At 41.2% G+C, this 15,415-nt stretch overlaps 1 protein-coding gene across 1 annotated transcript in view; it reads right to left on the bottom strand.

Annotated features, from left to right (window-relative positions):
- Positions 1-15,415, bottom strand: part of DLG2 (discs large MAGUK scaffold protein 2) — a 4,361,751-nt gene that overhangs the window by 3,397,426 nt on the left and 948,910 nt on the right. The window contains exon 4 of the mRNA XM_085623221.1: positions 12,923-13,027. Coding sequence (XP_085479347.1) covers positions 12,923-13,027 — 105 coding nt within the window. The remainder of the gene's footprint in view (positions 1-12,922; positions 13,028-15,415) is intronic.

Here is a 15,415-nt window from a genome sequence, read left to right as displayed (position 1 = left end):
CCTCTTCTTCACATGGCAAACTTGTCTTGGCAAGTGGGCAGGCACTGGTTCTCCAAGGTACAGGGGCGGGTGATCTTGAATTTCCAAGGTTATATCCCCTCAACCTACTAGGAGGCTGGCAGGCCTCAGCCTCCATCCCTGGTCACGGGCAAAAGTCGAGCTTCTCCTCCTCGCACAGCCAGACTGGATGCTTGACAGTTGACAATTTTGGGGGCTTCGAGCTACATTTCTTATAGTCCATATCACCAAATGTGATTTGGGGTCTGAGTCTTTGAAGTTAAGTTGGGGGTCAGCTTCCGATTGAAGTACTTTCTCCTTTGACCTGACCTTACTCCAGAATGCAGTCTGTTACAGAAGGAGCGACTCCAAATGTGAGAGCCCCACAACACATAGCCATGGGAGTGACTAGGGTCCACACTTGGATGGACTATGTACCCCAGTGCCTCTGTCCTACTCCTTATTATTCTCTTATTAGCCGCATCTACATCCTGAGACGTGCACAGGCCCCTTTCAAGTGACCTCTCTGAATCAAAGAGCACACTTTGAAGTGTACTGAAGAGCATGGCTCTCCCTTCTTCCATGTGGTCTCACCAGCTCACAGGAATGCAGCAATCCATAAAATCTGTCTGGGGGTATTCTTCTACTTCCTCATGTTCCTCCAGGCAGCCCTGGGTCTCCCAAAATGGAAACTATGATCTTCCAAGTCTAGCACCATTCAGGCCACCATAAAGCCAGCACATGTATATTACATAAATGCGCCCTGCACAGCACTACATCTTCCATGAATTGTGCCAGTCACAGGAACAAATACATCCAGCACATGCATACACTACACAGCACTACATCTTCGATGTATTATACTACTGCACAATTCACAGGGACACATACAGCCATCACATGCATATAATACACATGCACTGCACAACACTACATCCTAACCTGATGTAGGAAAAGTGTGAGATAAGCACACAGCAGCAGAACATTGCATATCTGAGCCTGTAGGCCTCATTTCAGTGACACAGGTAAAAAGGCCTGTTCACTTCTATTGATCACCACACCGGACACTGCCACCACCACCATTCTTTTGCTGCTTAAGTCCTGGCAAAAGCAGTAGCCTTTCACCACTATGAGGGTAATGTTTGGATGCCCCTTGTGGTATTCTTAGTATTAGTGTTAGTGTGTTCTTAGTAAGCCTAGAATATAGAACTTAGAATGTGGTAAGGTTGCCTAGAGATGTTTAGAACACTGAATGATGTGCAGAGGATATTCAAATAGGAGAGAAGCTGTTACTCTTGATGCTGTTGGATAACATTTCTTCATTTGCTTGTACCTAATAAAACCTCAATGAACTACTTCTGATCTTCGTGTACTTAATGAAGAGGCTACACCTCCACATTTTGGCGACGATTACCTACGCAAATCAAGAAGAAATCTCAACAGAGCACATCTTGAAAGCTTTGACTCTTCTGAAATATTCCTGTAACAAGAGATCTTGATGCTACAAACAACGGTAGGATCTTCCATGTTACCTTTTAAGACCGTCAGCTGCTAGCGGCATAGGTAATTAAAGGCCTCTATTTAATGAGACTCTGCATACGCGTCTTGCCTGACCTTAAAGGCCTGTGCCTGACGCCTTTGGCCTAGTTACCACCACGCACAAGGACATTATGATGTAATCGCGTTCCAGGAAGAGTTCACTCAACATTATGATGTAATTATATTCCTGGAAGAGTTGTCTCACATGCATTGCCTGATCTGTGGGGCTTTTGCCTGACGCTTTGGGCCTACATAATTATTCTCGCTACTTTTTGTTAGAGATAAGTGTAATCTCATCGCGCAACAAAATTTATATTGACAAGGAAACTCCGCATTATAACAATAGTGACTGTGGATATATATATATATTTATTTATTCATGTATTTTGAGAAATTCATCAACACATTATAAAATGTATCTGAATTACAGAATTTTGTATTTAAGATATAGAGGACCACAAGGTTATTCAAAAAAATATATAATCTTTAAATCCTACGCATCCAATATGCAAAACGTCACAACTCCTCCATTTTTCTTGACATCACCAGAAGATCCTCCAATTCCATGGCAGAAGTGGAAGAAGGTTTTCAGTCACTATGCTAGAGTTTGTGGCAATTCCTTAAGTGCAGAAAGGGAAACTTCCTTACTCATGCATTGTCTAGGTTCGGAAGGACAGGAGGTTTTTGAACATCTTCCAGAACTGTCAGATCAAGAAAGTAATTCTTTAAATGAATATGAGATATGTATAAAGAAATTAGATCTTCACTATCTTCCTAAAATAAGCACTGTACTGGAGAGATACCATTTTGGTAGGCGCATGCAAAGACAAGATGAGTCGGTACAACAATACGTTACTGTTCTTCGTAAACTAGCATCTACATGCAATTTCGGTAACACACTGGATGAACGTCTAAGGGATCAATTCATGTTAGGTTGTGTACAAGAAAAAACAAGAGATGCGTTGTGGCAAAAAGACAATCCTTCCTTGGATGAAGTCATTGTCATCGCAAACAGCAATGAACACAGTAAAGCTTGTATTGACGTTCTTAAAAAAAATGACTCCGGTGAAAAATCAAACTGTACTGAAGTAAAGATCGTAAAACATGATGAGAAAGTAGTCAAATCCAAAACTTCTCAAACATCTGTACCCCAAAAATCGGTCAATGAAAATTTTTTTGAAGGAAAATGTTATAGATGCGGCGACAACGGTCATTTGGCTAATTATAAGGATTGTCCGGGTTGGAAAACAATTTGTAAAGTTTGTGGGAAAAGAGGACATCTTTCTAAATGCTGTAAAACCAGCAAACCTAAAAAGAAAATAAGGGAAGTAGAGGTAGATCTATTTGAAGATGATCTAGATGAAATTGTTGTTTCACAAGTACATGAAAATCACTCAGAGGGGCCGTGTGAAGAAGTTTTAGTAAATGATGCCCCAGTAAAGATGCTATTTGATTCAGGAGCAAAAATTACACTGATTCCAAAGTCCTTTTATGAAAACAAACTCAAAGATAAAGTCACTCTGTATAAACCGGATGTGAGACCCAAAGGGTATGGAGGGACTACCATTGATCTTCTAGGATATTTCGTAGGGACCATAGACTTGAAAGGAAGAATTATTCCTGGGAAGATTTATGTTTCTATGAAAGGAGACTCTCTTATCATCTGGATACATCAAAAGGATTTAAATGTTTTTCTTGATCCAAATGAAAATCCCTCTGTGTGTTTGAAAGAAATTCCTCAGGTATCCTTAGTTAAAAACAAATCAAGTGAATGGATCAAACAATTCCCTATTCTTTTTGGAATTGATTTAGGTTGTTTAAAAAAATATGTTCATCAAATTATTCTGAAAATGGATGCTATTCCGAAAATAGCAAAAGTCCGAAATGTTCCTTTGCTCGTTAGAGAACAAATGAAAAATGAACTAGACAAACTGATTGTGAAGGGAATCATACAGGAGGTAGAATCAACTGAATGGGTTTCTCCGGTGGTGATGGCCCGCAAAGCCAATGGAGAGGCCCGTCTCTGCATTGATCTAAGAGAACTAAACAAAGCTGTTGTTGTCGATCACTATCCCTTACCCAATATTAGTGAAATGCTGTGTTCTCTCAATGAAGCTAAGCATTTTAACGTCTGCATATCACCAAGTCAAACTCCATGAACTTTCTCAAGATCTTACAGCATTTGCCACACCCTTTGGCGGGGGAAACAACCTTTACAACGCAACTATTACATCGCACTACACTTACAACGCAGGCATTACAACGCAACATCCTTTACAACGCATGACACTACAACGCATACCATTACAACGCATACCATTACAACGCAGACACTACATCGAATGTCACTACAACGCAGGCTTTACAACGCATACCATTACAACGCATACCATTACAATGCATACCATTGGAGTTAGAATAGTAATTTTTAACCCCTACACTATCCAACACTTACCCTACTGTTGCACCCCCTGGAGTTAGAATAGTAATTTTTACCCCTATACTATCCAAAACTTACCCTACTGTTGCACCCCCTGGAGTTAGAATAGTAATTTTTACCCCTATACTATCCAACACTTACCCTACTGTTGCACCCCCTGGAGTTAGAATAGTAATTTTTACCCCTATACTATCCAACACTTACCCTACTGTTGCAACCCCCTGGAGTTAGAATAGTAATTTTTACCCCTATACTATCCAACACTTACCCTACTGTTGCACCCCCTGGAGTTAGAATAGTAATTTTTACCCCAATACTATCCAACACTTACCCTACTGTTGCACCCTGGAGTAAGAATAGTACTGTTTACCCCTATACTATCCAACACTTACCCTACTGTTGCACCCCCTGGAGTAAGAATAGTAATTTTTACCCCTATACTATCCAATACTTACTTTAAATGCAATTTAACATTATGCGTTGTAATGGTATGCGTTGTAAAGGTAGCATGCGATGTAATGGAATGCGTTGTAAAGGTAGTTTTTAAAAATGAGCATTGTAGTGTCATGCGATGTAATGGAATGCGTTGTAGTGGATGTTGCGTTGTAAAAATTGCGTTGTAAGTGCATGCGTTGTAAAAGTATGCGTTGTAACGTCATACATCCCTTTGGCACATTCAAGTTTGTAAGGATGCCCTTTGGATTGATATCTGCAGCTTCTGTGTTACAAAGCGTGATGGAAAGTGTTTTGCGTAATGTCAAAGGTGTAAAAATATATCAAGATGACATATTAATATATGGTACAGATGTATTGGAACATGATACTAGGGTAACAGATGTTTTACAGAAATTGCAATCAGCTGGTTTAACACTTCGCGGAGACAAATGTAACTTTAATGTAAAAGAAATAGAATATCTAGGACATTTGGTCTCACAAGATGGTATCAAACCAAAACCTTCTTTAGTGAACTCCATCTTAAATCTAAGATCCCCTTCTAACAAAGACGAGCTGGCTGAATTTTACCATAAATTTGTACCAAATTTTGCTGAAAAAACTGTCTCACTCCGTACCCTTATGAAGAAAGGTAATGAATTCTTATGGTGTAAAAATGTGAAGAAGAATTCAATTTTATAAAAAATGATTTACATCATGCTCATAGTTTAGACAGTTTTGATCCTTCTAACATGTCGTTTCTCTTAACTGATGCCAGTGCAACCGGCATTGGAGCTGTATTGAAACAAAAGGTAAATGGAAAAGATAACACTATACTTTTCATTTCCAGACCATTAAGAGGGGCAGAATTACATTACTCTGTAATTGAGAAAGAGGCTTTAGCAGTTTTTTGGGCCATACGGAAATTAAGGAAATTTTTGTGGGGGAAAGAGTTTAAGGTTTTTACAGATCATAAACCCCTTAAGGAAGTTTACTCCAATAAGGGTATAGATTTTGTTTCACACAGAATTAGAAAATGGGTTGTGGCTCTACAAGAGTTTGAGTTTGAAATTTTCCATGTTCCAGGCTCAAACAATATCCTTGCAGACTGCCTTTCGAGACTGGGAGATAAGAATGATAAAGAGGTCAATGATACTGACCTGTTTGGTGGAGAGAGTTTTGATGAAGAAATCAATGTATGTTTAGTTAGTGAGGGAATGATCACAGAAGATGAATGGAGAGAAAATCTTACTAAAGATTCCATTTTACAAAAAGTAATTCATATGGTCAACAATGGTTGGTGTCACAAAAATGTGTGTGATGAAACCGTGAGAGGTTTCTTTCATGTAAAAGATGAAATGGCTGTTTTGGATAACCTTCTCTTACGTGGCAGTAAACTAGTACCTCCTAACCCTTTAAGAGATAAACTGGTGAGTAATGCACACTCTTCACACATGGGAATTGCAAAAACAAAGGAAAGGCTAAGAGAAGCATACTGGTGGCCTGCTATGGACACGCATGTAGAAAGGGCAGTACGTGATTGTGTTGATTGTTGCAACTCTGACAAATCATTAAAATGCAGGACTCAACCTATGGTTATTAGGCAGCAGGCTGCTGGACCTTGGTCTGACATCTCCATTGATATCTTGGGACCAATAAAATTAAAATCACAAGATCAATACATTATAGTATGCATTGACTTGTATTCTAGATGGCCAGAATTCAAAATTGTTAATTCTATTGAATCTGGTATTGTAATTAAATTTTCAAGTGAACTATTTGAACATGAAGGGTATCCAAAGATAATCCTGTCAGATAATGGAGTACAATTCATATCTAATAGCATGCAATCTTTCCTAAAAGAGAGGGGAATTACACACAAGAGAGCTGCGCTCTATCATCCACAATGTAATGGTGTTGTGGAGAGGTTCATAAAAGTAATCAAAGAAATAATTCAGCAAGCTCGGTCTTGTGGTGACTCTTGGGAACTTGCAATAAAAAAAAAAGTAAGGGAATATAGGTTTTCACCTCACTCTTCCACAGGTGTCAGTCCCTTTCGTTTGTTTAAAGGGAGAATAGAAAATGTTTCTTTGCTTCCGTGTTGGGTTAGTGACAAAAGATTTTTGGCAGGTAACAACACTGATCCCATACCTGACTGGAAAGAAAAGGAAAAGAAGAAAATGCTTGAACGTAAATCTCACTATAATGTGAGAAAAGCTGTTAAGAAAATGATTGTACATGTAGGTGATTGGGTAAAGATAAAATCTCCAAGGAAATCTAGTGGTAATTCTAAATTTAGTAAACCTTTTCAAATTATTAAATTATTTGTTAACGCCGTTAAAACCAGTGATCACAAAATCTGGAATCTTAGCAGGATTGCTGTTTTGCCTTCCAACATCTCTAAAGAAGGACATATCACAAGTAAATTTGATGAAAAAATTGTGTCTAACTCTGTTTTACCGAAAGATGTTGTTTGTGATAGACCAAAACGTGTAAAAAAGATTCCTCTTCGTCTACATGATTGTGTACCTTAGTTTTCTGTATCTTTTATTACTTTGTATTCTTTAATGTGTTTATTCGGGGGGAGATGATGTGGTATTCTTAGTATTAGTGTGTTCTTAGTAAGCCTAGAATATAGAACTTAGAATGTGGTAAGGTTGCCTAGTGATGTTTAGAACACTGAATGATGTGCAGAGGATATTCAAATAGGAGAGAAGCTGTTACTCTTGATGCCGTTGGATGAGGTTTCTTCATTTGCTTGTACCTAATAAAACCTCAATGAACTACTTCTGATCTTCGTGTACTTGATGAAGAGGCTACACCTCCACATCCCCCCTCATCCAAAAAGGCCACAATCTGTGAGATGGGCCTATGTCATGGTGCACATGCTTGACCCATGTTCCTCTGTGACAACAACAATCAGCACCAGGGATCCAGGCATCATTGTAATTGGGGGCACTCAGGGCAGAGGTGCACATCCATCATCATCAGCAGGTAAATGGGCTGTAATGATTTTTGGTTAATACCAAAATGACTCTCTGTAAGTGATAGAGAAATGAAATCATGGACTCTTAAAAGCCACCAAAGTTCGTCAGGGCGGTTCTTCGCTGGAGTGGCACATTGGAGAAATAAATGATGGACTGGAATCTAGATTTGTTAGCAGTGACTGATATTAATTCAAGCATTCCACCAAGTGCTTTTTGGTTTTCCTTTGACCAGTGCTGAGGTTCAGCTACATTTTACAGCAAGACTGTGATATTGTCCCAGTAGACAACCAGCCAGATTCTAGCAAAAAATTGTATACATTTAGAAGACAAATATTTTAAACAGCACCTGGAATGCACACACTTAGTGAAAGACATTCAGAGAGCATATCTGGGACTTAGAATGTTGAAACTAATTACCAGAATGCACTAATCGATGAAGACATGTCTACGTTTTTAAGTACCTCTGACTTTGAACAAAACATTACCTTGGCTGGCGTTCTGCCTCATCTTTATCTTGCTAAACAGACATTCCTAATGGCAGATAGTATGAGACAGAAGGTGGGTGCATAATAAAGCTCAAGGAACATACTGAAAACCCCCTGCCTGTGCAAGTTAGTGAAGTACAAAAAGTAAGTTCTCCCACTTAACTGGGCTACATGGATCCTTGGTAATAATGCATAATAAACCCAAACCACTTCACACTGGAGAGTATACACATGTCCACCTATGTTCACATTTAAAAGATGTATTGAAGTCATTCGAGGAACGTGGCAAATCATTCTTTTAAAATGTCTTCAACAATTTATGCCTTTGCATGACTTATCTCTTTAAATGTCCCATTCTCTCACAATCCACATTTTTCAGTTAAAACGACAACTAGAATGTAGGTAGGTTACAATCTAATCTGGTGAGACCCGCTTTCTGGGATTAGTATGAATTATCTTCCTCAAAGGCATTTGTTTAAAAAAAAATACTTTTGTGCAACTAAGATAAGAATAATCATATTTACCTCCAGCAATTAATTGTTGAAGCTTCTAGTTTTCAAAAATTCCTGCATTGTGTTTGTAGTTAACAGATATTGTGAACTGTAGGAGCGCAAACCTTCACATGTACCATAACACAGCAAAGAAACTTCATCACAGATTCAATGCTTTGGTCCTACCACAATTAGGGGAGTGACTATAGAATACACAACAGTGTCAAGATACTAGTCAGCAAGAACCATTGGCAGGTGCATGCCCCCTGCACCTTAAAGACGGGAGATAGAACTGACAGCCACTGTTTTGCGCACTGTGAGTGTATCTCCTAACAGCTTGTTTGCAAAAGCACCTGCGTCCATAATACAGGTGAAGAGGCAAAGAGATTCCCTCATTTGCATGGGGCCAGACCCTCGTGTAAATGAGGGAATGCCTTATCATAATAGCATTGATGCTACATGTGTGCCAGCGGTATCAGTATTACAGAAGTGGATGCACAAGCACGTGCAGCCCCTTCTGTAATACCATTGTGCCCTGGGGTGCATAAAGTAGTTGAATTCGTCCTTTGCACCCTCTGGGCACAATGTGTAATATGGCTCCTGGACGTTCAGAAAAGTAATTATATTAGGAAAGTTTGCTCAATTTCTTTTTTTCAATAGGTTGGTCTACTGCCGGGGGGCATTGCCAATTAAGATGACCAACTATTCATGTCCTGCTACAGCTCCCACCAAGGAGGACATATTCCTACAGTTTCCTGTCACATCTACTACATCGGGACACTACAGAGAAATGCAGATATATCTCTGTGCCCCAGAATGACCATTGGGGCCAAAAAAAAGCTCCTGTCTGATGTGTGGGACTGATAAATGCTCCTGGAGCAGCCCGTCTGAAATGCAACCTTGCGTTGTGCTCCCTGGAGACGGCATGACCCATGAGCTGTGTTATCTGCAGCCCAATGGCCAGACCCGGCAGATGGCCCCACCGGTGCCCATGAAAGTCAACCCCTATATTGCTGAGCCGCAAAGAGACAGCTGCTGAGGAACCCGTATAAGCGGCGGAAACTGGTGGCGGTGACACCCAAGATGGCAGCCCTGAAGGCAGCTGAACACCGGTGGCGCACGCGGCATTGGAATGACCACACATGTCCTGCTGAACTTCCAAGCCGAACTGAATCACCTTGGGCCAGAGCATGTTGCAGGTCTGAGAGGCAATCCTGATGCGCGCAACAGGTGCAGCTAGGTGAACTCACCAGCGGTGCAGGCTGAAACAGGGAAGTGACGCTTCTAGCAGCCGGCGGTGTTCATGCCCACTGCCCTCAGCCTGAAGATTTGACAGCGGCCGTGGAGGCTAGCGGTACTGCGGAGTCTGGGGACCAAGAACAGTTGAAGGTGAAGGAGGCCCAGTTAGATTAGGAGGAGGTGGTGGGCATTAGGCTCATTGGACACCGCATTGGCACTCCTCCTGAAGAGCGCAGACAAATGTTGGTCACCATGTGGGCAATCCCAGGTGGCCAGAATGGCAGGCCCAGTAATCTGAGTAGCTGGGCCCTGAGTGATGGAAAGTACCAGGGGCCCTGTCCCGGGGGACGGTATGGGTGTGGGTACTTGAATGGGATGAACTGAGGTGTGCACTACTACCAGTGAAGAGCCCCGGTTGGAGCTGCTTCGACTCAGAGTGCTGGGTGGCACTATGTCTGGCAGGTGTTAGACAAGATGTGCCTGGGACAAAATTATATCAACTGTGTTGAACTGTTCTATGGAAGCACAAAAGCGAGAGTGTGAACCCGACTGTGTGTCTCTGGTGAGATCTTATTGCAGAGGAGCTCATGGCGGGTGCCCACTGTCCCCCTTAACCTTATTCTTCGCTCTCGCAGAGGAACCACTAGCATGTCAATGGCAGACCCTGCATTAGTTGGGCATACATGTTGGCCACACAATGCATGTAGTGTCAACGTATACAGATGATGCCATGATTTACTTATGCCAGCTCAACATATCTGGCCTGATTCCGCTTAATGTTATGCCGGAATTCTGGGAATTCTAGGGGCTCCAAGTTAACAGCGCTAAGTCGGCCCTCTTCCCACTGGGACAGTTGAGACTTTGCCTATGGACCAACTGCCGGAATCGGGACTTCCATGGAAGATAGACTGTGTTAAATACCTTGAAATATATCTCACGCATGATGAGCAGCAGACATATGATTTGAACCTGGGTCGCATGATATGTAACCAGCGCTCCTCAATTGCATTCTGGAATACGTTGAAACTGTCTCTGATGGGAAAGATAGCACTCAATAAAATGGTGTTACTGCCTAGATGATTGGACATTCTGCAGGGACCCATGTATGAGATCCGAGGCGGGTGGTGCGGGAACTGGACTGTTTGTTGGTAGAGCTTGTTTGGGCTGGCAAAAGATGCAGAATAGGACTTAATACCTTTAAGAGGGAATCGGACAAGGACAAGGGCATGTTGGAGGTCCCTGATTTGGAATTATACTATCTAGCGGCACACTTCCAACATGCTATACACTGGCTGGCTGGGGAGGCAAACTGGGAATGATCGCTACTAGAGGTCACACACGACAGTTGTCAACTCAGAACACTGTTAATATGGGGAAGGGCCATATCTAACACCATTCACACACCTGATCAGACTATTAGGCCTGCTCTGGGAGAGAGTCGTGCTACGAGTGATTGGGCGGGCGCCATATGCTCCAGACTTGCATTTGTAGATAGTGTGCCCATTTTAGCAAATAGCCTGGACAATGGCAGTTGATAAATGGCAGATGAGGGGTTGTATAATGTTGTCCGATCTTTATCGGCGAGCCGCTTCATCACCATGCAAGATGCTATTGAGACATTTGATCTGGGTAGAGGATAGTTCTCCAATAGGCCATAATTGCGGCCATGGCTCGCCAGCTATAGCTGTTATCCTCTGTGGCCCCTGAACCCACACAGACATTGATGACTATACTATCCATGTCAGTGGACATAGGTTCATAACACACATATATTGCATGCTGCGTGCAGATATCCAACCAGCGACGCTGCCAATAGAAGAAAGCTGGCAGCATGTAAGAGGTGTACCTATTACACCCAAAGACTGGCTTAAAATACATGCACTAGCATACAAAGTGTTGGTCAGTGCTAGATTCAAACTGATACAATACAACATAGTACACATGGCTTATATCTCCCTCAAGAGACTGCAAATAATATGCCCCATGAGGGATCAGAACTGCACTGGATGCAGTGCTACTGTGGCAGATTTCCTTCATGTTTTATGGCACTTGTCATTGATTACGTCCTACTGGGTGGAGATATTACACCAAATCAAACCTGTGATGGGGCAGAATGTGCCACAGATTAAACAGTGCATGCTGGGCCTGCTCCCTAACAACCCAAAGAAAAAATTAAGTAGGCGATTCACAGTCCTGAGACTCACTGTAGCTGGGAGACGCATTGCAATTTGCTTGGCTGAATACTAGACCCCCCTCGCAGCAGGACACTAATTTATTTTTAGAAGAAAGACCTGCTAGAATGGGCCGGGGTATCATAGGCGCATATGAGGAGAACCCGGCGGGACGAGAGGGTGGCTGAAGACCTGCTTTCCTGGGATGCTATGATGCAAGCGATGCTGGATCCTCCTGAAGGCAACCAATCTGAACTAGCTGAATAAATAAGTCAGTACAGTAGAGTGGTTGTATAGGAAGAGGTGAATGGACTGGACACCAGAAGAAAAGTGGCCATTCGTATCATATTGCAGAGCAGGAGACGCGTGGTTGCGACCAACAGTATAATCTTATGTATGGGCTAGTAGATGATTGGAAGCTAGGGGGGTGGGAATGGGAGGGAGTAGTGTATTAGATATGTGATTAGTATAAACTGTTACTTCAATCATTGATGATTGTAGTACTATTATATTTTTAGCAGACAAAAGTCCTGTAATTCACTACTCAAGTGCGGGCAGAAGCTGGTGGCCATTTTACAGTTCTTGGAATAAGTATTGCACTATGATGTACATTGTCCTGCTACTTGAAATGTCCAGTGTACAGGTAAATGTTGTAGCCTAAGCTATTGTGCTATAAATAGGTATTGCAATGAGATGTACATTGTTCTACTACTTGAAATGGTGCATTTTTGTTTTAAGTTGGCCTACTGACATCTAGATTGCTTAAGATGACCAATCAATGTTGTTAAGTTTAATTTCTCTAAAAGTCATGTATTAATGTCAAATATTTTGGATAGCATCACTTTTTATGGCTTCACTCAAGCACAATCTGAAAACCTTCTTAAATCTCAGTAGACGATTTCCAGTTGACATCTTACAAAACAAGGAATTGCACAAGATAAAAATAATACATCCTAAAATTTGTATAACAACACATATATCATTTTAAGTTCTGGTACGAAAATTAAATAGTCACCAGCTTCAAATGTGTCATTCTTACTTTAGATGGCTATTGTATAGTACAGTTAACATGTTAATGCAAAGCTCAAACAAAGGACAAATGAAACATCTTATTAGTATTATATATAAACTTGTATCTTACCCCCTGGTTGAACGGGTTTGACTTGGTGCCATTAGAATTCTTGCTCAGTCTCTTAGGATTTCTGTCCTCTCCTTGGGAACCAGCCAGATTTGTGCCTTCTACCTCCTTGCGTAAAAAAGAAATATTTATTATTAGCAATTTTTACATGAAGTCTATATAATGGGTAACAATAACACTAAAGGGATTTGATTTGATTAGATTTAAATGTTCTAAAGCGCGTGATTGCTCACAGGCGTCTTGGCGCTGGCTTCTTGGTTCTGATTACATCATATACCACGGGCCAAAAGCCGCCAACTGGTTTGAAGATGTCATCAGATCTCCAAGTTGGCTTTTTCGTGTGGTAATGCATGTTGACCCCTATATATGCCTTTCAAAGTAGACAATAATTTCGGTGTTGTTAGCAGGGGAAAGATGATTTTTGTTAAAATGTGGAAAGAGAACAGTTAGCCAAACACAGGATCATGCTACCTGGTTGTCTGTAGAAAGAAACAGAAATGTCCAATTATTTTGTTCAGACTGTGAAGTGTACTGGTGCTTTTCTGCTGTTAGTTGGAGAGACTTTTGTTTTATAATTAATCTCTAATAAGGATATCTGAACAAAAAATAAGTACATTTGTCTATAGAATTAAACAATTTTTCATCTGCTTTCTGATTGTTTCAGCTAGCAATTGGCAGTGATTTCAGCAGAATTTTATCAGTCTGTTTACCTTTCATGAAGAGAATGTTGAATCAACAAGGAGCCATGAAGAAGCCGAGCAATGTGTTTTGAGTTTTTCATTATCTAAATGCATTGTCTTACATATAGAATAATTGTCTTGGGTGGTGGAAATGCATCTGAGTGTAGCATAATGTATGAAATCTACAATTCAAGGGAATGCTTCTATTTCTGTGAACTGTGAAAAACAATGTATTTGCATAACAACAGCAGAGTGAAATAAGGATTTTGAAATCATTGTAGTTTGTCCCAAACATGTAGCCAAATGTAATCAGCATACTCTACAAGTTGGTTAGCAGAATGAAACTGACATAAAGTCATGTTCTTCTGACATTTCGCTCTGACCTCCCCCTCTTTCACCCACAGTAATTTATTTTTTTGTCAATTATTGAAGGGCTTTCAGCAATTAATGGGACAGAATCAAAGTTCCTGCTACTTTTCAACGAAGTTTGCCAGGATATGTGGTACAGTGATGCATACTCCTAAATACTTAACAAGAGCTACCTATTCCATGAATCATTTATTGCAAATAGCACAGTGTTAGACATTGGGTTTCTGGTAAGCAGAGGTATGCTTCTTGTCCAAGCAGGACCCACAAGCCTAGTCAGGGTAAGTCAGACACACACCTTAAATTAACCGGTGCTCACCCTCTGGTAGCTTGGCACAGGGCAGTCAGGCTTAATTTAAGAGGCAATGTGTAAATGATTTGTGCAACACTTCAAACAGTAAAACAGTGCAAACACCACACAAAAAGATACCACACCTGGTTAGAGCAATAGAGCTTAATTTATTGAACAAAACAAAATCAAAACGACAAAAATCCAATAACCATAACTAGAATTATGAATTTTTAAAGATAAAACTGAAATGTAGCGCTTAAAAGCATAAAGACCCAACCAAGCTATCTGCTCGCATTAGACCAGGTCAAATCCAAAAGTTCAGGCCGATTGTGATGGAGCGAGGGTTGGATACTGGGACGAACCTTGTCCCATTGTAAAGTACCTTGTTTGTGTTGTCGATGAAGATCTGATGCGTGGAACAGAGGAAGCGATGCGTTGTCATAGATCCTTTGAATGTAGGCAATGCGTCGGTTCTGAGTTGCACAAACGCGGAGATACATTTTAGCTGTAGATGATGCGCTGTGCTGACGGCCAAGCACTGTACTCGTTCCTCGCAGCAGCTTTTATATGCCATCGTTGAAACAGATCCACCAGTTCCAAGCGGTGCAACGATGGCAATGCGTGGATTTTGGCAGCCCCTGCACTCATTACTCACCATGGGCCCAGGACTGGATTGGCACCACTTGGCAGGGCAAGACTCTCAGATAGCAGAGTACAGGTGTTGTAGGTGGATGTTTGGAAGTCTTTGATGTCCCTGAGACTTCAAACAGGAGGCAAGCAGACAAGCCCTTTGAGTCGGTTTGGTTCTGGTTTGGAGAGATGCATGTTCAGTCCTTCTCACTTGTCGGAGGTCAGTCGGATTGACCAGCCAGTTTACACTCAGGCTGCTGACATTGTAATTTGGCGGTTGGATTGTAAACCAACCTTGTCGGTCGTAAGCCTCCGATGAGGGGTCAGAGGGTTACCTACCGACATCGTAACAGGCCCCTTAATCTTAACGTACCCAACAAAATTAATGTGTCCATCTGTAATGCAACTGGTGAACATGTAAAGCGCTCTGATACCTTCGGGTCAAGTTTGCGCTATATAAAACATACAAAAAAAAATCCATATAGATCTAGATTGTTTGTTTTATTTCAATCCAACATTACACATATT

The sequence above is a fragment of the Triturus cristatus genome, chromosome 8 (assembly GCF_964204655.1).
Source record: "Triturus cristatus chromosome 8, aTriCri1.1, whole genome shotgun sequence".
NCBI lineage: Eukaryota > Metazoa > Chordata > Amphibia > Caudata > Salamandridae > Triturus > Triturus cristatus.
Note: the sequence above shows the minus strand (reverse complement) of the source record. Positions and strands in the feature narration are given on the sequence as shown.